Source organism: Cavia porcellus, unplaced genomic scaffold (genome assembly GCF_034190915.1).
Source record: "Cavia porcellus strain 051 isolate PalLab524CR breed Dunkin Hartley unplaced genomic scaffold, mCavPor4.1 scaffold_1, whole genome shotgun sequence".
NCBI lineage: Eukaryota > Metazoa > Chordata > Mammalia > Rodentia > Caviidae > Cavia > Cavia porcellus.
In genome coordinates, this window is record NW_026947484.1 from 190,287,126 (window position 1) to 190,308,235 (window position 21,110).

A 21,110-nucleotide genomic window follows, 5' to 3' on the forward strand; every position below is an offset into this window, starting at 1 on the left:
TCAGATCATGGGGGACCAATTCACTGATCAGACTACAGATAAGTGTGACATCAGGAGGAAAAGCTTGATGGGAAGAGACAAATCACTATGGGCATGGCCTAGAAGAGTCTATTTCCCTCCTATTCCCTTGAACCCTCGCTGCTTCCTGATAGCTCGCCAGGAGCAATCCTCCTGTGCCTTGCCACCCTTCTTCTGAGCCAGCCACTGTGGACCCAGACCTCTACGAACTGCGCGCCACAACTTTGCCTCCTTACAACTGTGGGTGTTGGATATTGCCTCAGTCATGAGAAAGTAAGGCATGAGGATTACTTTTTCATTGGGATTTGGGGCTTAGGGACCATCTATTATCCGTGGTAATTCCCAAGAAATGCTCTATGACTAGGACCCTGACCCAGGCCTCCTGATTCCCAGTGCAGTGTTCCAAGACCCCAGGAGTTATTTGTAATTCAGAGAGAGAAAAAAATCTACAGTGATTTCTATGTTCTAAAGCACATAAAGCAGTTTCATGAACTGTTGCATGGTTAGCTGCCAAAAGGAGCTCCGAAGGTTTCAGAATCTTATCCCAGGCGACACAGAGGAGTCAGGAGGCCGCTTAAAATCCTCCAGTTGCACGCACTTAGCACCCAGAACTCACCCTTCCTAGAATCCACCCACAGGCCGCACACCAGATAACGCGTTGGCATTTCTGGCTCAGCGGGGCCACCGTACGACATCATGGTGGGATACCGGGACTAGCGGTTCCCCACTGCCTGACGTCAGGCGTGGCGGCGTGACCCCTCTACCTGCCGCTCTGGTGCTGACAGCGGTCGAAGAAGTAGGAGGGCGTCACCATGTTGTTTGTCTGCTATGGAACAGGCGGCAGCCCTCTCACGTGACCCGCTCCACCCCGCTGCTCGGCTCAGTCCAGTTCTGCGCCTGCGCTGGCGCGGGCTCGCTCGCGGCCGTCCTGCGGGCGGGAGGCATGGGGCGTGTGCCCGGCGCCTGCGGCCATGGGTGAGTGTGTAAGCGCTGGGGGAAGATTGGGCTCCCCTCGGCCCTCCGCGGACAGAAGGGCCGTAGGAAGGGTTGAAGGGCCGCCGCTGCCGAGGCCCTGTGCGTGCACCCAGACTCCCTGGGCCCGGTTCCGTGCCTCTGGGCCTTTGCTTTTCCGCCCGCCCGGAGTGCGCCGGGGGCGTCGTGGTCGTGGCCGCCCGGCGACCTTTGCCGCGCACGGTTGTGCGTTCGCCCGGGCGCAGGCTGGGAAGTCGCCTCCCGGGCGCAGGAGCAAGGGCGGGGAGGAGCCGGGCTTTGCAGACGTCCTGGTAGCGTCGCGGGCACCGCGTATGGCCGCCCACCCTCGGCCCGAAGGCTGGGATTCCTGCCTACTCAGAGCTGGATCCCGACGCTAGAGTTCAGAGAACCAAGGGGTCATAATGATCTTGCCTACCTTCTCTGTTTTTCAGACTGGGGAAATGGACGCCCAGTGAATGCTTGTTCTGCGACACCATGTTGCACCGCCTTATAGGAAACAATTGTACGAGGCCTTTCGTGTGGGGGTGGTGTCAGTCTCTATACCGATGCTTTGTTACTGAGTTTAGGGAGACGGAGTATGTCGACGCCTCCGCTGTACTGAGCACCGTGGCATAACTTTTATTTTGTCCCGTAGAGTCCTACCTGGAAGGTCATAATTACTACCTTCTGCTTTGGTACCTGTAATCTATGAAATAGAAGTTCTTGAAATACATGTATAATGACCTTGTCCTTTGGAGCCTCCGAATTCACTTTGAAATAATTCTGTGAAACTCAACATAGGATGCCTCGAGGATCGTAGCAGTTCCAAAGCACAAATTAGGCGTCTCAGCAAAAAATAAAGCGCTGTTTACTACCCCTGAGAGAAAGTGACTTCCTTGTTCTCTGGTTTTGTAGATGAAATAGGCACAAACTAGACTTTGCTTTGTGCTTATGGTAGCAAGATAGAGACATAACTAGAACTAGAACTCAGCCTGACCTTGTTCTGAATGCTGACTCAGACTTGCTGACCAGTGGGAATTCACATCCTTTGAGAATTATGGTCACCTTCTGTGCAGTTTTGCAAAGACCTTTGTACTGGAATAACATCTGGATGTGGTGTATTCGTGTGGGGTGTAAAATATTAAGAGTATTTAGACTACACTCTTTCATGCCACAAAAGTTTTTTACCCTTTGCAGTTGCTTAAAAGTCGACTTCGTTAACTTGCTTACTTATTTTGATATAGGTTGGGGGTTTTAGGTAGCGACCAGTCGTGCAATAAATTGCAGAGGACTTTTTGTCCCCGTTAAAGAATTTTCTTGTTTTTTTTTTTTGTTTGTTTGTTTGTTTTGTTTTTGAGACAAGGTCTGGCTTGAACTGGCTCTGAACTCACTAACCCAGGCTGGCCTCAAACTCTGCTCCATCCTCCTGCTTCAGGCTCCCAAGTAGTGGGATTACAGGCCTGCACCACCACACCTGGCTCCAGAAGATTTTTTGCAGGCAGGGTCTGGCTATGTATTTTGAGATGGCCTTGACCTCAATATGTAGCTCAGGCTGGACTCAAACTTGCAGTGATCCTCTCGACTCAGCCTCCCAAGTAGTGGGATTATGGATGTAGGCTACTACATTGGCTAGAACTATTTTTAACAACTGAGAATGTAGATGTACAGTAAGATTCTTAAAATATCTTAAAACAAGTTTGATACAGTGGCCAGTAAATGACTGGCTTGCTTCTTGTAGGAAAATAACACAAATTCTATTCCAGTAAAAATGAAAAATGAACATGGACAAAATTTATATTGTTCAAGGGCAGCAATTTATTTAGTTGTTTTTTTTTTTTTTTTGAGACAAGGTCTTACTGTATAGTTCAGTGTGGCCTCAATTCATGTGATCCTTCTGTCTCAGCCTCCAGCGTGCTGGGATTACAGGCATGTGCCGCCATGTCTGGCTAATGGTTTGTATTGTACAGAAACATACATAGTTTAGGATTTAAAATGTATTATGTGCTCTGTATGTAAAAATAAAATGTGCTTGACATAAATTGTCAACGATATTTTGTAATGATCTAAATATTTTTGTTGACTTTAACATTATGAAATTAAGAGTAAAGCATTGTATAAGTATCAAGCATTTTTAAAATAAACTTTAATTTTTTAAATATTGTGAGATTGGCAAGTACAGTAATAGACAGCTTTCTTGCCAGCAGCCGAAACAGTAAGAAGTAAGGCTGTAATAGGCCAAATGATTAATTATTGTTAAGCTCAGGCAAACTTTTCAAGCGCCTGTAGAACATTTTAAATCATAAAGCCTCACTGCATTAAGCAAGGGCAGAGAGTAGATAACATTCTGGAACCGCTTTTTTAATGCTGTTTTTATTGCACACAACACTAAACTAACCCACTGAAGATTTTAGAACACATAAGTAACTAGAATAAAATAAAATATGGAATATCTTTAAAAAGTGATAAAGGAAGCCAGCCACAGTTGTGCATGTCTATTATCCCAGCACTGTGGAACACTGAGGAAGGAAGGGATTCCAAGTTTGAGCTCAGCCTGAGTGAGCTAGTCCCCATCTCAAAATTTTGAAAAAGGGCTGGGCATGGGAGCTCACATCTGTAAACCCAGTATTTGGGAGGCTGAGGCAAGAGGATCACCACAAGTTCAGGGCCAGCTTGAACTACCATAGTGAGACCTAGTCTCAAAAATCCCCAAAACATTTTTTTAAGAAGGGCATAGGGCAGAGGCTCTGTGTTTAATTCTGAGTGCTAAAATGTTTTTCTCAAAGGAAATGCATAACCTTGAGCACTCAAATCGTGAAATGTAGAATAACTTAAAATAACCAGTTAGTGTAAGAAATTGGAAATGAGAGCATGAGAAAGGTAATAAAGAGGAAATGCAAATTTAAGAACTAAAAAATGATAAAATTGATCAGGAAGGGCTAATTCATTGGAATTAGGAGAAGTAGAAGTTAGATAAACTGGTTACTTTCTTAAGAAAAAGGAAATAAATACATGTGGTTAGAGATAATATTTAAAACAACTGCTGTACAAGACTGTAGAAATCAAGCGAGATTTTATTTTATTTTATTTGTTAAAGAAATCCAGGTATCAAAATTGACTCCAGAAGAAGGAACCTAACAGACCAGTAGCAATGGCAGAAATCGACAAAGTTACCAACAAGCCATCATTCCCTACAATGCAAGGCTCAGCTGGTGTCACAGGTAAATTCTTTTGAACTTCCACAGAACTTACAATTTTGATAAATTCTAAATTGTTCCACACAGAAAATAAAATGACTTGTTCCCTGGCACCAGGAAGAGAAAGTCTCAGGTTCTTTTTACAAAACCACTGACACTGGAACTTGACATGAAGATAGTTCCAAACTTGAAGACCTGCTCTGTATGAACAATAATGTGACATTTTAAAATAAAATACCAGCAGGCAATAGGCTGGGGGTGTAGCTCAGTGTTAGAGGATTTGCCTAGTGTACGTCACACCATCGAATGAATGTTTTGAAGACAGGTCTAATGGCACACAGTCGTAATCCCAGCACTCCAGGAGGCTGAGATAGAAGGGTTGCCTCAGCAACGTAGTGACTCCTTGTCTTTAAAAAAAAAGGCTGGTCCGAAGGTGGTGAGTTATCTCAATTGATTGTTCACAGTCAGTACAGATTGAACTCCTCGTTCTCCTCTTTCTACCCTTCTCACTACTGCACTTGACTAGTCTTAAAAAAAAAAAAAAATAGCTGAGGATGTGGCTTAGTGTGAAGGCTCTGGCTTCAGTCTCCAGTACTTGCCTCCCAATATTTGTTTTGGGATCTGCAGCATCAAAAAAAAAAAAAAAGTCTTGCAAATATTATTTATCAGTACTTGAAACAAAATGTTTCAGATGGATATGTTTGGTACATACCTGGCACTCAAATTGAAGAGAAAGATCACGAGTTTGAGTCCCATCTAGTTAATGAAACCTTGTCTCAAATCAAATAAAAATCCACCAAAGCCAAGTGAGATTCAGCCCACAGTATGGGAGTGAATAATTATGTAATTCAGACAGCCCCCGACTTAGGATGGTTCAATTTAAATATTTTGACACACCTTCCCCTACTTATTCTGAGGATAGAACCCAGGATCTTGTGCTTTCTAGATAAGTGCTCTGCCACCGATCTTTAGCCCCTGCCCTTGTTCCGTATTTTGATTTGTTTTTGTTTTTGTTTTGAAGGTAAGCCTTACTCTCTTGCCCAGACTAGTGTGAGCACTGTGCTCACATGATCCTTCTGCCTTAGCCTCCCAGGTGCCAGGATTACAGGTGTGCCCCTTTACACCTGGCTCTATTTTGACATTTTATTTTCGGCCAGTACTGGGGATTGAAACCAGGGTCTTTGCATGTCTCAAACCCTTTTTTTCATTTTTTATTTTGAGATAATCTCTCTAAAATGTCCAGGCTAGACTCAAATTTGTGATCCTCATCCCTCACTTTGAGAGTGTTCATTATTGGCATGCGCCATCATGTCTGGGTTTTGGCTTTTTAATGATGTGAAGTGACATGCATTCAGTAAAATCTGTTCTTCAGAATTTGAGCTTTGAATTTGAGCTTTGATCTCCTGGCAAAATGGAAAAAGCTAGTAAGATGAAGGGCAGTGGCAGCAATTACAGGCAGCCATGTGGTCACAGGCGTAAAATATGTTGTTAAGCTATGTTCAGTGAGTTGTGTGTTAAATACATTTTGATGGGTGGGAGTGTATAGCTTAGCGTAGAGTGCTTTTACTGTGCATGTGGCCCTGGGTGTGATCTCCAGCACCAAAAACCTAAATGCCCACTGTATCTTCAACACACAGGGGATTTATTGAGATATAACTAATCATAAGTAGAATACCCCTGGTAGAATGATACCAGCAGTTAAGCCTTGAGTACTCATTGTACCCTAGACTCCTCGCCCGGGTGCCTCTCATGTAACATTAACTCAGTGAGTTGAGCCCAGCCCATGAGGTAGATAAAAGAGGAAACAGACATGGAGACACTGAATGCCTGTCAGAGCTCTCACAGCAGGTGAAGGCTAGAGGTAGGGTTTGAACCCAAACCTCAGGCAGTAGAACAGGCCCTTACCTCCTTTAGCTGTATGAGCAGCTCAGTAGCTACCTGAAAGCGTTTGAGTACAGTTCAGATCCACTCCTGATGGGTGGTGGGGAGCAGGGGGAGCAGCAGTGGTGCACTTTAATAAACAGTAATAAATACGTTTGGGAGCTCTTCATGAGATCCCTAGTGATTGATCGGTAGCACTACAAAAATGAAACCCGTGTTTAATGAGGAAGATTTTGTGGTAAGTAGTGAGGACAGTGCTTCAAGCTACAGTGGGAGCTACATTAGTTTTGAATGTAGTGTGTAGTTTGGGGTTGTCTTTAATTTTGGACTAGGGATTAAGCCTAGGGATGCTCTACTGCTGAGCCGCGTCCCTAGTCACTGCCTCCCCCAACCTTTTCTTTTTTTGAAACAAAGGCCTCATTAAATTGCTGGCTGGCCATGAGTTTACAGTCCTCCTGCCTCAGTCTCCTGAGTATTTGGGATTGCAGACATGTGCCACATTCTTGGCTATAGTTAGGGTTTTATAGCATAATTTGTAGCAGATAAAATAATACGACAAACCTGGGTGTGTGGTGTACATCTGTATTCCCAGCACTTGAGAGACTAAGGCAGGAGCATTGCTGTGAGTTTGAGGCCTGCTTGGACTCCATAGTGGATTTAAGGCCAGTTGAAAAACAAAAGGAGACCTTTGTGTAAAACACAAACAGGACCAGGGATATAGCTTAGTAAGTGCCTGCCTGGCACGCACAAGGTCCTGAGTTTGATTGTCAATACCAAAAAAAAAAAAAAAAAAAAAAAAATCCCACAAACAATGCAGGTGTGGTGGATTCTAGCACTGGGGAGGCTGAGGCAGGAGGATTGCCACAAATTCGAGGCCGACCTGGACTACATATTGAGACCCTGTCTCAAAAGAAAAAGAAACCACAAATAATGACAGCACTGAAAAGACATCCTTGACTTACAACATAGTCCTAAAGAGGGACGGGAAAAGACAGTAAGCAGGCATTTGTGAAGAGGAACAAACTGTGTACATGTCAGTTGATCAGTAAGTATTTTTTACATGATAATTTGTTGCCCTATGTAAACTTGATACTGCCAAGATTTGGAGATTATACGCTTAGACAGCAAAACCTTCTTATTTCTCAAACCAGAACCCAGTGTCATGCTGACGGTAATTAAGGGTGTCACCACAGAGGTCAAGAAAACTATAAAAGGGGCTGGGGATTTAGCTCAGCGGCATAAGTGCCTGCCTTGCAAGCAGGCAGTTGTGAGTTCGATCCCTGGTACCGATAAAAACGAAAGACAAAAAAAAAAAAGAAAGAAAACTATAAAAGAAGTCTACTATTATCATCATATTGCTCAGGAAATATTTGTATGTATAATGTAAAAAAAGTATCTATAAAAGAGAGGACAATTATTTGCAATTTGTTTTGGTTCTTTGAGACAGTGTCTTGCTGTGTAGCCCAGAACTCACAGTCATCCTCCCAACTGCTGAGATTAAAGGGCAGTTAATATTTTGTGTTACAGAAACTGAAACAATTCTGCCAAAAAACTGACAAATAGAGAATTTGAGAAGGGTGGATGATTTTAACTCTTTTTTTTTTTGGCAGTACTGGGGATTAAACTCACGACCTCATGCTTGCCAGGTAGGCGCTTACGCCACTGAGCTAAATCCCCAGCCCCCAACTTTAACTTTAATGTACAAGAATTAGTAGCTGTTAGTATGCAGGCCAAAACCGTTGGGAAAATTAGCAGAGGGAAATAAACTATGAATAATAGTACCCAGAAAGGTGAGATGCCGAGATGTAATAATCAAGATCTATGGGAAGAGCCGGGTATGGTAGCACATGCCTATAATCCCAGCATTTAGAAGGCTGAGGCAGGGGGATTGCTGTGAGTTTGAGCCAGGCTGGGCTATGTAGCAAAACCTTCAAAAAAAACTTAAATAAATAGATTGGTAGATAATGTATATTTTTTAAAAACCTATAGGAGGAATAATTTAAATGCAATAATGTTTATAAAAAGATGTAAGTAGATAGGAAGACATTATGTCCTGTTTAAGAGTCTGTTTTGAGAAGCTGTCTTGAAAGGCATTTTTGTCTGTAAAATACTAACAGAGTTTTGGGAGCAAGATGACAAAAAATATACTAAAGTTAATCTGGGAAAAGGAAGAATCTGAAAATTGTACAGTTCTTTTAAGAGTAGAGGAGGAAGCCTTAGTAGACAGTGAAATGTATTTGGATGCTTCCGTCGGTTCGAACAAGTGAGAACTAAAGAAGAAATGCAAGACAATTGATGGAAAAGAATGGAGTGCAGAAACGAAGGTGAATGTCAGTATTTAGATTATGCGTACTCCTGATAAAAAGCAAGTTCAGTCAGTGATGGTGACAAACTCTTGTCTTTACCCCACTCCTTACACTGGAGGGCTGGAGAGGTCATAGTACAGGTGATGAGACCACAAAAACTGTAGAAAGAAGTGTCTGTAGGAGAATGGGCAGCATATTTGAAAGCTGTCAATAAAAGAAATGTAAATGATCTGTAAGTATGAAAAATGCTGAATTTTATACAAGAATTTTAAATGACAAGCAGTTTACTCAGGTATAAATGTAAGATTGCCCATTGCAACACTGCTAAAAGACAAAAAAGGAAAAACATCAGTGGTGCATAGGACACAAGATAGACTATGTATAATCTATCTGGAGAGTGGAGTACTAGGAACTGCTGAAAACAGATACCTCAGTGCTGGTGATGGGTTCTGCAGTGCATTGTTGTACACCTTGCCTCTTTTCTCTCTGAGCACTGTTTTTCATTTTTTAAATGATTGATGTGTTGGAAGAGGCCAGGGAATAAGAGAGGTGAGAGCAAACACAGTTAGGTTGACTGCTGAGGTGGTTTTCTTCTTAGGCAAGAGATGAAGACCTGCGTGGTCCAATGCACATAGAGGAGAGAGGGTCTGTATTTAATTGAGGTAGAGGGTTTTTTGTTTTTCTCACTTCACTTATATACATTTCATGAATTTTTACTTAAAAGATTCATTTCTTTATTGTTGCATCTATAAGCAGTCCAACTCCAGGAAATCTTTCAGTTGAACATACAAATGACTCTATCTGCATTAGTATCAGCCAAAAATGGAAATAGTTCTTGTGTTTAAATTGCAGTGAAGCAAATGATCAGAGTAAATTTCTTTTTTTTTTTTTTTCCCATTTTTATCGGTACCGGAGATCGAACTCACGACCACCTGCTTGCAAGGCAGGTGCTTATGCCGCTGAGCTAAATCCCCAGCCCCCAGAGTAGATTTCAAATGAACAAAATGTTTTGGCCTTCAGAGGTAACATAGCTACCTGGTTATAGGATAGATGGTGAAAGCTTGGAACCCTGCCACTGGGTAGCTCTCTGGGTACAGCTAGCTGACTTTCAGTGGGAGAAGAGTTTCTGACTCCTTTTAGGGTAATCTTTGGGCCTGCAGTGACACCCAGTCATAAATGCTTCGTAATAGGGCGAGTTTATCTTCTCTAACAGAAGTGTGACATCATCAGGTCTACTCAAATTCCAGAGTGTCATTAGGCCAAAGATTATATGGATGGATGCCTACATTCTCTTAATTATTTATCTTGAAGGAAAAAGGCACACAGATACTTGGCTTAGCATATTTAGGAAAAAAGAGTTTATTTCCATTTACTTCCCATGAGAAAGAAGAGGGTCTTTAGACTTTCCTAAGGGTTGCCTGTTGTTACTGACTTTTGGGGTGCTGGAGTCTCCGAGTGGTTTTCTAGGTTCTTCCTGTCCTGAACTGATCAAGACAAATATACATGGTAGCAAAGTTTTTTAAGGGTAGGAAAAGAAACAGGCTCTGTAGACCTAGTTTGGACCAAGTAAAGATGGCAAAAGAATTACAGCTTACACCGTGAGGGCAGGTCTCCATGCAGAGGGAACGCAGGGGCAGAAACAGTGTGGGCGGTCCTCAGACTGACATTAGGTCTGGACCACTGCATCAAAAATCTGCTTCAGTTCTCTTGAGAAGTCCACGTGCAGGCTGTGGGAATTGCTCTGTGCACGTGTCCTAGGATTTGTAATTAACAGATCACACCTTTTTCTTGGCCAGTTTTGCAGTGCCCTCATTACCTGTCTCACTATGGCACAGGTCCTAGCCTCCTTCATTCTCAGCAGCTTCCTGTCCTTCTCCCTTCAGGACGGACTTGCCCCGAACTGAGTGATTCTTCAGGAATCTGGTACTGCCTCTGTCTTGCTGTAAGACCTGCGACTCAGCCTGTGTCATTGGGTTGGGCAGAAGGTGCTTCACCCTTACATACAGTTACTCCAGCTCAGCTTTCACAGCCACACCGGGCTACCTCCTGCCAGTCATCCTCTCCAGACTACTGACTGTGACCCCTTCCTTCCTCATGGAGCCTTAACACCTAAGCATGTTTTCTGTGACTCCCTTTGTCACCTAGTAGTCTTAATTGTTTGCTTGTCTTATCTCCCCTGATAAAGATACTTGACATGCATACTCTTCATCTAAGCTTTACAGCTGATCTTGCAGAGTGGATGTATTACCCTAAGTTAAAAATACAGAAACTGAGCCCCAGGGAATTAATGTGGTTTGCCTTAGTCTGCTTTGTAACTTCTCAGGGCTGTCACTGTTGTCCTTTATTTTTTTGTGGTAGGCAATGAACGCATTGCCTTCACACTAATCTACCTCCTCAATTCCTTTTTTATTTTGGGACAGGGCCTTGACAACTTTCTCAGGCTGAACTTGAATGTGATATCCTGCTTTAGCCTCCAGGAATCCTAAGATTATAGGAGTACATCACCACAGCTTGATCAAGACAAGTTTAACTTGAAAAATATAAAAGGAAACTAAAGAGTTATGGGTAGATAATAGGAAACAGAGAGGTCTTTTCAAATGAGAAGGGGACCAAAAGATATAGGGGAGAGGAAGGGTGTGAAAGAATGAAAATGGGTTACTTACACACACACACACACACACACACACATCCACCTTTATATAGTACATATATATTCATATATAACACATTTTCATATAACATATATAACACATTTTCATTCATTCATATATATGTACCAACTCCTCACAATGAATGTAATAATTGTGTATTGCCAGTATGTAGTAGTGCAAATAATTTTTAAAGAAATGCAGCATTATAAAAATGGAAAATACAGAGCACTCACTTTAGTTTTTTCTTGTGCACATACTGATAAAAATAGGATTATACTGGGGAGTTAGCTTAACAGCATAAGCGCCAGTCTTGCAAGCGTGTGGTCGTGAGTTGGATCCCTGATAACAAAACAAAATAATAATAGTAATAACAATTATTTTATTTTCTTTTTTTAATTTTTTTTTTTTTTTTTTTGGTACCAGGGATCGAACTCATGACTGCCTGCTTGCGAGGCAGGCGCTTATGCTGCTGAGCTAAATCCCTAGCCCCATAACAATTATTTTAAAAAATAGGATTATGCCTTAGTACTACTACATATCAATAAAAATTACTCCTTTTTATTTGCTTTTTTAAAACTTTATTTTAAAGAATAAAATCAAAACAAAACAATAAAGCTCATCACAATAGAACAATGAAAGTGATACAGAACTTCAAAACAAAATTATAGGAAATCCACAATGGCTACCATAATGTCTCGTTTTTTTCAAAATAAATTTCTAGGCCAGGGATTTAGCTCAGCGATGTGTCTGCTTGGCAAATGCAAGGCCATGAGTTTGATCCCCAGCACCAAAAAAAAAAAATAGCTGTCCATATCAGACATAACAAAGTCAAAACTAAACAACAAAACCAATCAAAACAAAAGAATGAAAGCATATTTTAGAGAGTCAAACCAAACAGAAGAAAACAGTAAACCAATCAAAACAAAACAGTGAAAGCAATACAAGATTTCAAAACAGGACAATAGGAAACCAACCATAATGCCTCCTGTTATCTTCAAAATTGCTGCCCATAACATCAGACACAATAAACCCAAACAAAATGAAACTGATCAAAACAGAACATTAAATGAAACAGAACAGTATTGGATTTCAAAAACAAGACAAGGAAATTCCCCATACCTGCTATGCTGCATACAGTTACCCTCTCAATAGATGGCCAGCTACCTACAAAGTCAGTAAAACAACAGAAGCTTTAAATTGTTTTGATACCTCAGATGCTATCAGCTCAGCCTGTCCTCTGAATCAGCCAGCTGCCCACTGCCCACACGAGGCGGGGTTTCTTGTCTTCCAGCCTGCGTGCAGGCTGGCCCATGAGAAAGGTGAAGTGACTTCTTGTTCTTGTTACTTCTCCCAGGCCCAACATACCTTCCGCCAACTCAGGGAAGGGCAGGTTTGGCTTGTTCTCATCCCAGAACCCGCAAGGCTTGCACTGGGTCACAGGAAGGGCAAATTGGCTTTGTGTTCTTGTTACTCCTCCCAGGCCCAACATGGCTTCTGCTCTGATTGTTTTCTGAAAGGGTCTCGCTGTAATGGTTCAGGCTGGTCTAGAACTCACTATGTAGCAAGCTGGCCTGGAGCCTGCAGAGATCCTCTTCCCCCAGGCTCCCAAGTGTTGGGATTATAGGCATGCGCCAACACACCTGGGTCTGCTTTTTTTTTCACCTCCCCATATTACACTATTTATTGATTGATTCAGGGTCTCACTTATCTTAACCAAATAAGCATGATTAAAAATTCAGCTAAAGCCAGTCCCAGGTGTTATAATCCCAGCACTTTGTGGCTGAAGCAAGAGGATCACACATTTGAACTCAGCCTGGGCAACTTAACGATTTAGCAAGGCTGAGTCTCAAAAAAATAAAAACTATACTGAATTTTAATACTACTTTGAATTTAATGGTCATATAATATCATGTGGATAATTCTTCATTTATGCAGTGGATCCCTTTTTAATTGTTTGTTTTCTGTACTGAGAATTGAATTTAGGACCTTGTGCTTGCCCAGGCAGGCACTATGCCATTAAGCTATATCCCCAGCTTCTATATCCTTTATTGATAAGCATTTAATCCTTACTTTTTTATCTGCCATTAGAACATTGTTGCAAACTACATGAGGTGGGGTTTGCCTGTCATCTCAGCACTTGGGAGGCTGACGCAGAAAGATTGCAAGTTCAAGGCCTACCTGAATTGCATAGTTAAACCCTCTCTCAAGAAGAAAAGTGAATATTTGAATACTTGAATATTTTAGTGTATCTTATGTAAATATTTTCCTGGATAATTTTAAAAGCAAAGTTATGGTTGTATGTGTGCGTTCTGTATTTTTTTATTATATATCTGGCTCTTGCAGATGTCTGTTACTCATTAACTTTTTTAGGGGCCGGGGATACAGCTCAGCGGCACAGCACCTGCCTGGCAAGCACAAAGTCCCGAGTTTGATTCCCGGTACCAAAAAAAAAAAATTCCATACTTTCTAATTCTTCCTTCTGCATAGCAGTGTTTCTGTTTAACAGCTTTTGTCCTGAGCATTTAGTGGGTTACAGCAGCATATGTCTGGTATGAGGAGAAAACATAAGGAACTTGGCATTTTTTTGTCATAAGCAAAGATCTAGATGGTTTCTCTGATGTTTTATTTATTTCCCAGTGAAACCCTATGGTGTTTGCTCCCATGTCTTGGCTGTTGATAGTGCTGCTGTGGGCATGCATGTACAGGATCTTCAAGACCTTGCTTTCAGTTATTCTGGATATATAATGGGAAATAGGATGCTAGATTATGACACAGTTCATTTTTAGTTTAGAGGAACCACCTCTCAATTCTGCTGTTCTCCATAGCCATTGTATCATTTCACAGCCCCGCGGTAGTGCACCAAGCATGGCAGCTTCACAGTCCACTGGCACTTGTCACTCTGTTGTTCTCTTGGACATTTTTGATATGTAGGTGCCAACCTTACAAGGCATGAGTAGTACTATGTTGTGGCTTTGATTTGCATTTTTCTGGCATTTAATGAACATCTTTTGGTATGCTTCTTGGCTATGTTTCATCTTTGGAGACGTACCTTTCAAGTCTTTTGCTTAATTGTAAGTTCAGTTATTTCGTATTTTCTTATTAAGTTGTGGTCGAATGTATTTCTTGCTGTTGAAGAATTAAAATCAATTTATAGATAATTTATTATCTTCAGGAAAAGATGATTTCCAGCACCAGTCTTAGAATGTAGGAGTTACTCTGGATAATCCTACTGTTTGACTCTTTTTTGGGAAAATCAGGTTGACATGACTGGAAAGAGAGAGCTTGCAGCTTACAGGAACAGATGTCTTACAGGGGTGGAACATTAGTTCCAACCCGTGAGCTGGTCTGTATGTCAGACTTCAAGTCTTCACTCACAGTGTCTGATACACCTGACTTTTATTCCCGACAGCCTCCTGGAGTCCGTGTCACCTGTGATGTGGTGCAAGGATGTGAATCTTGGAGTCAGACAGGCTTCATTTCAGAATGCTGACTCCACCAGTTTACTAGCTGTATCTTGAACAATAGAGAACATTGGCTTTCTTGTGGACACTTTTTAAACTGGGTAAATAATATTTCACAGTATTGTTTTAAGAATTTCAGTACATCAAAGTATAGTGCAAAGTGTATTCCTAGACACGTTCTCATACCTCGTCACCTTCCAAAACGCCCCTACCTGTGTGCCCACAGCGTACACTTATCCTTGGCAGATTCTTGTATTAGTTTGTGAATTCCTTAACTTTGAACCTCTAACACCTAGCAGAGGACCAAGTTCTTAGTTAATAAATAAGTATAAGTGTGAATAAGTTGGAGGCAAGCAACAGCAAACTGTTATCTTCCATGAAGTCTGTCCTGTTAGAATGTTGGAGGTATATCATGTGTAGAATAACCTAGTTCAGTGAAAATACTTGGTTTCAGGATCCTCTTTAGCTCATAAAAGTCACTATAATCCCCAAAGCCTTTATTTACATGAACTAATTTTTATGGTCTTAGAAATTAATTTTTAAATATTGATTTTAATGTAATGATAAACCCTTGACATAGCCATGTGCCATATTTTCATGAAAAGTTACTATTTCTGGTCCTGTCCCCCCCAGGTTTTTTAAAATTTTTGAAACTTTTCTTTTTTTTTTTTTTTTAAGCTTTTCTTTTTTTATCTGACTTGAAAAATAGGTGAAACTTATTTCTGCATTCAGTCTGTTGTAATAAGTTGTTCTGGTTGAAATACATGCAGAAAATACAGCCTCCCACAGACAAGTGGTTGAAAAGAGGGGACTTCTGAGACTTCCTCCTCTTCTGAAAGTACTTCAGGCACCAGTAATTTAGTCTGAGCTGTGGGCGTATGGTACTGAAGCCCATTAACATGTTCAGTTACTATGTTAACAGAAAATACAATGTTTTAAAGTTCAAAACAATTCACCCTCTGTAAAAGGAAAAACATAGTGTCCACAAACTGAAGGAGGGATGGAGAAATTCTGCCTTTGGCTCTGTAAATAATCCTTTGTCACTTATTATTTGTAGGCTAAAAGAATCCCTCCTGAACAGGAGAGGTGGGAAGCAACATGATGGGTTCAGAAGCTCATGAGAAGAGGCCACCAATCCTAGCGTCTTCTCAGCAGGACTTGTCGCCGCGCCTTGCTGGCGTGGGCGAGCTGAAGCATTACTTGTGCGGCTGCTGCGCGGCCTTCAGCAACGTGGCCATCACCTTCCCCATTCAGAAGGTCCTGTTCCGGCAGCAGCTGTACGGGCTCAGAACGCGGGCCGCGGTGCTGCAGCTGAGGCGGGATGGGCTCCGCAACCTGTACCGCGGGATCCTGCCCCCGCTGGTGCAGAAGACCACCACCCTGGCACTGATGTTCGGGCTCTACGAGGACCTGTCCTGCCTCCTGCACAGGCATGTCAGTGCTCCAGAGTTCGCCACCCGCAGCGCGGCGGCTGTGCTTGCAGGGACGACAGAAGCCGTTTTCACTCCGCTGGAAAGAGTTCAGACACTGCTGCAGGACCACAAGCACCATGACAAATTCACAAACACTTACCAGGCCTTCAGGGCCCTGCGGTGCCACGGGATTCGGGAGTATTACCGAGGATTGGTGCCCATTCTCTTCCGGAACGGGTTCAGCAATGTGCTCTTCTTCGGCCTCCGCGGCCCCATAAAGGAGCATCTCCCTACTGCCACCACTCGCAGTGCTCATTTGGTGAATGACTTCATCTGTGGGGGGCTGCTGGGTGCCATGTTGGGGTTCTTGTTTTTTCCAGTTAATGTTGTGAAAACTCGCATACAGTCCCAGATTGGTGGGGAGTTTCCGTCTTTCTCCAAGGTTTTCAAAACGATCTGGCTGGAACGAGACAGGAAGCTGGCAAACCTCTTCAGGGGGGCCCATCTGAATTATCATCGGTCCCTCCTCTCATGGGGCATAATCAATGCGACTTACGAGTTCTTGTTAAAGATCATATGACAGAGTTACCAGTGAAGTGCCATGTGTCAGCTATATAGACCTGAGCAAAGCCTGCTCTGGCTTTGACTCCAGTCGGCCCAATACAGGTTGGTGTCATTGAGTCCACACCATGGTGGATTTATGGGCAGAGTTGTTTCCCATTAATATCAGCAAGTACAGAATAAAACATTTCAGGAGGAAACTTCTAAATTTCTTTTTCTCTTGTTTTTAAATTTTTTGCCATGATCCAAGAGCCTCAGGCTGATGGCTGGTAAGCAGCTGTCTGTCTGATGGTCTTGCACAGGGTACCCTCATAGCCAGGGTGATTCTTTTTCCCCTAACAGCCATTAATCCTTTTGTACTGAAGCATCAAATGGCCACAGGCAGCCAGGGAAAATGCTCTCGGGGCCCAGGACTTCTCAGGCTTACCTTGTTACTCCGTTTCTCCTCGGCTGTCAGGAGCAGTCGCAGAGGGTGGTCTTCATTTCACTCAGGCTTGTATGTGGCAGGACACAGGCAGAAGGGAAGAGGAAAGCAGCTTATCGGATCATGCTGGAATTGTTGGTGTTAGTTTCAAAACTGGGCACCTGTTGGGGTAGCCTTAATCCAGACTTTCCTGTTGAGAGGAGTACCGCTAGTGACATTACTAATTTTGCTTTCTGCCTTTGGAAGTTTTCTCTTTCATTCTGAATGTGACCTTAAGCCTTCCAAAATATTCTTACATTAATTTTATTGCTTTCATTGCCAAAAAATGGGAGGATTTAAATTTTTTATAGGTGTTTCATCCTGGTAGGTTGCTAATTACATATATTCCTATTCTGTCTAGCTTGATTTCTTTGAACTTTTGGCACCAGCCTACCAGAGGGCTTCGGGGGCTTTTTCCCTCTTGGGTAGTAATTTGTCATGTTTGAGCATCCTGTTTTCTTGAAACTCTATTTTTAAAAAATAAAACACCCTCTATGAGCTTTTGTCTTAAGAATCTGTTATCCCAGTTTCTCCCCCTCTTCTGGTTTCTAAACGTTATTGGAGGAGAGGGGGAAAGTTCAGCATAGCTCTTGCCCCCAGTGTCGGCTGTCTTTGATTCCTGGAAACGAAGACTCTTGCAGCATTGACATTGGGGGAACCCAGTTTTACCACTGTGTCATTGAAGTTTGGTAGTTTAAGAGCATATCGTCTAAGTAAAACCATTTGACAGGTTATGTTGGATTTTAAAGGTTCATGGTGGCCAGACAGCCTGCTTGTCCCTCATTTACAGACAGAGCTTGTCGTGGAATCAGAATAGTTTTTTTCCAGACTGGTGAAGCAAAATGACTCGCATAGCAGTTGAATAACAGGAATAATAAAATACAGAAACATTCTGGAAAAATGCTTGATGCATCTTTAAAACTCTCTGTAAATATTAATGTACTTAAGATTGCTTCCTGCCTTCTAACAAGAAAGTACGTTTGTTTTGTAATTGCAGGAATTGAAGCCAATCCTGTCATGTGCCAGGCCAGAGTCCCACCACCAGGCAGTGCCATCCCCTCCCCCTCTTAAGGATAGATTTCTTGTTATCATTTATTTTTTCATTTTTCTGGGTAGTTGCATGTGAATCTGTGCATATACTGACCAAAAAATCAGGGTCTCAAATAGTTGTTTACTCAAGTTTCTGAGCAGGTGGTCCCAAGCAGCTGTTTACCTCGAAGTGTGCTGTGGCTGTTTCAGCGAAGCGAACGCCCTTTTTCCAGCTGTAAAGGGTTAGGGAGCGCAGTGAGCATCAGCAGGGTGGTAGTGAGGAGGTGAACAGCTTTACCGCAGTTCTGCGTGACAGTTTTGTGCCAGGTGTAGCAGTTATAGAGGTGAAGGTACAGATGCGAGGATTTCAGAAAACAGGTTGACACCAAATAAATTCCAGTTGTGTTCTTTGGCCTGTTGAGCTGGGACTTGAAGGGAGCTGCAGAAGTGAACCCTGGGGTCCTGGCTCCCCATTCACAGGTTAACCATGAGCACCTGCAGGCAGAGCCAGGTGCCTTCGGGGCGCAGGGGCCTCGCCCCTGTGCTGGTGTGAACTCCGCCGACCTTCAGTTCTCTGGGGCTGGCTTTTGTCTACACTCCATGCAGAGGGCAGATTTTACTTGTAAAGCACTTTGGTGAAAATTGTAAGAAAAATGCTTTGGTATTTGTCCCATCAAAGGATATGTGGCATTTAAAAACAATTATAAATGTTTTTAGTGGTTTTTAATTCTTAAATTTGCCACTTTTTACTGTTCTTGAAGACCAAACTACAAATACATTACCAGAGATGGTTTTGTATTGTGCTATAGACTTAATTTGACAACGAAATTCAGAACTTGTAGCCAGTAGTTTTATCTGAGCTTTAAGTCAAAACGTGTGATAAGTAAGAAATTGTTTTTGCCATCAGTTTGAATTAGCATGATATATATATATATGTATATTTTTTTATCTTTTTGAGACAGGGTCTCTGTATGCAGGTCAGGCTGGCCTTGAGCTCACTTTGTAGCCCAGGCTGGTTTTGAACTTACAATGATCCTCCTGCCTCAGCCTCCCTAGTGCTGGGATTATAGGCGTGCACCACCATGCCCAGCTAGCATGGTAATAATTTATAAAAGGCAAATCTGATAGCATAACTGTCTGAAAAGCTTTAAAGTGGTCTGTTACATATGTGGCACAGATCCGGCTCATGAGCACAAGTCCAAGTGCTCGTGGTCCTGTTCTTCATGTCTGATGCCACCAGAAATGTCATGAATGCCGTATTAACACACTTCTAGAGTGATAAAATCCCTGAGGACTGTAGCACAAACACAGCCTTTATATTGTAACCTTGTGTCTTACTTATTTCACTTGTGGTTGGGCATAAATTTAACATTTTTTGTCTAACTAGTCATCATTCATCTTAATTTGTGGTTGGTTATATAATTACCTACTATCCATTGACCTGTGCAATAAAGTAGGATTGTGTACCTGGAATTGATTTTGGATATCTGAAGTTCTCAGGCTCAGTTACAGGAGTGTCCGTGTTCAGTGTAAGGCTGTGCACACCTGTAAGACATGATGAGCAGCAGACAGGACGCGTGCAGTGGGGCCTAGCGGGCCTGCGGTGCAGAAGCCAAGCGCATGCGGCTAACACTGGCGCTGTGCAGATGGAGTACAGGGGTGAGGATTCTGGGGGCCACTGGAGAAGGGGTAAGCACTCAGACTTGTTTTCCTTTACATTGAAATATCATTTTCTCATGTACAAATAAATGCATATCAAAGACTTGAACATCATTCTCTCAAAACTTGTGGATTTTTAGTTTTTAGTGCTGTCTTTTGTGTAGTAAATACTTTGCCTAAATGGTCCCAAGTTGTGTGTGTGATCTCTGTATGTTCTTCTTTTGAAGTCTCATTATTAAAAGTCAGTTACCAAACACAAAATTTTTGTTTGCTGTTTTAAGTTATGTGACTGAATCTAAATGAAGTCTCTTTAGTGTTTTGACATTAATATACTTTCTTTGGGGTAACTAGAATGAATTTTTTTGTTTTTAGCATTTCACTGAAAACATTTTATTGGCCTTGGATAGAAATGGCTCTTTACTTGGTACGACAAATGATCCCGTCGTGTCTGTGCTGGAACAAGTGCCTAGCCTCTGCTGACTATGTTTTCCTGTGGTGCAGCCTGCCTCACGCGTCCTCTCTGCAGAGTTGAAACCTGGCCTCCTCAGCACCACATGCAAGTCCCTGCCGTAGACAGACCAGCGCTTGGGTCGTGTTTGATGTGCTGCTGGCGCCCAGAGCCACAATGTCCACGTCAGGTGTGATGCGTGCCTGTAATCCCACCACTTGGGAGGCTGAGGCTGGAGAGCTTCTGAGTAAAAGTTTCCAGTATTAGAAGTTACTTGTCCTTCATTCATATGTTCACATCTTCAGACTTTCTCCCACCTTGGCAGTCTTCCTTTCTCCTGATGCCAAAGCATCTGACAACATACCTGTGAGCTCCTCCAATACTACCCTGCTCGGTCTCCAAACCCAACGGCAGTGTTGAGGCAGACCTTACACATGCTGAGTCCCCGCTGGGCTTCGTTGCCCTGGCTCTCACAGCAGCCCCCGAGCCAGGCCTGTATGCCCTCCAGATGGCTGCCGGAAGCTCACTCCTGGAAGGACAGGAGGGGACGTAACAAGGTCCAACCCAGTTTCCACCTGGCCAGCATTACAGGGACTGCTCGGGCAGGACAGCCCTGTGCCCCGCTGACAGAGGACAGTAGACATGAAGGGAAGCAAGCCAGGTCCCAAGCTCTCATTTTGTCCGTCCTGTTTGCTGTTTTGTGGTTGGTTTATTACCACTGGCATTTTTCCTTTTCTGTGTGTGATTGTTAGTCTTTTGATAACTGCACACTATCTTGACTGTGAGCAATTCCCTGGAGAACTTTGCAGGTAAAATAACTTACTCTTCTGCTGTCAAATGTCCCTCCCTCGGGTACTGGCTCACAGTTCTTTAAGAAACTAATTTTATTGGTAAACTTATACATAATGATCACATTCACCATAGGAAATTTGTACCTATTTGTAATACATCTTTTCCCCCATTCTCCTCTCTTCCCTTCAACTCTTCTCTCCCTTTAGAAAACTTTTCCTTCCATTCTTTTCTGCTTTTTATCCTTACTTCCTCCCTTTTGCCTC

General features: G+C 42.6%; 1 protein-coding gene across 6 annotated transcripts; it reads left to right on the plus strand.

The window, feature by feature from the left end:
- The first annotated feature begins 790 nt into the window (after nucleotides 1–790).
- Nucleotides 791–19,868, plus strand: Slc25a51 (solute carrier family 25 member 51). Of its 6 annotated transcripts, none has more exons than XM_063225141.1 (4): nucleotides 818–993; nucleotides 1,443–1,513; nucleotides 4,085–4,208; nucleotides 15,541–19,868. In XM_063225141.1, exon 4 carries the CDS (start codon nucleotides 15,582–15,584, stop codon nucleotides 16,473–16,475), a length of 894 nt encoding a protein of 297 aa, XP_063081211.1. In that variant the 5' UTR covers nucleotides 818–993; nucleotides 1,443–1,513; nucleotides 4,085–4,208; nucleotides 15,541–15,581; the 3' UTR covers nucleotides 16,476–19,868. The 6 variants fall into 6 exon arrangements, 5 of the variants coding, with proteins under 5 accessions (XP_063081211.1, XP_063081222.1, XP_005004166.1 ...); XM_005004108.4 differs by lacking the exon at nucleotides 1,443–1,513 and adding an exon at nucleotides 14,432–14,584 and having other exon boundaries at nucleotides 827–993; XR_010039468.1 differs by lacking the exons at nucleotides 1,443–1,513; nucleotides 15,541–19,868 and adding an exon at nucleotides 10,255–11,838 and having other exon boundaries at nucleotides 791–993.
- The last annotated feature ends 1,242 nt before the right edge of the window (nucleotides 19,869–21,110 follow it).

What these genes read in the sequence shown, in the direction of transcription:
- Slc25a51 (XM_063225141.1), top strand. Translation starts at nt 15,582, where the DNA reads ATGATGGGTTCAGAAGCTCATGAGAAGAGGCCACCAATCCTAGCGTCT.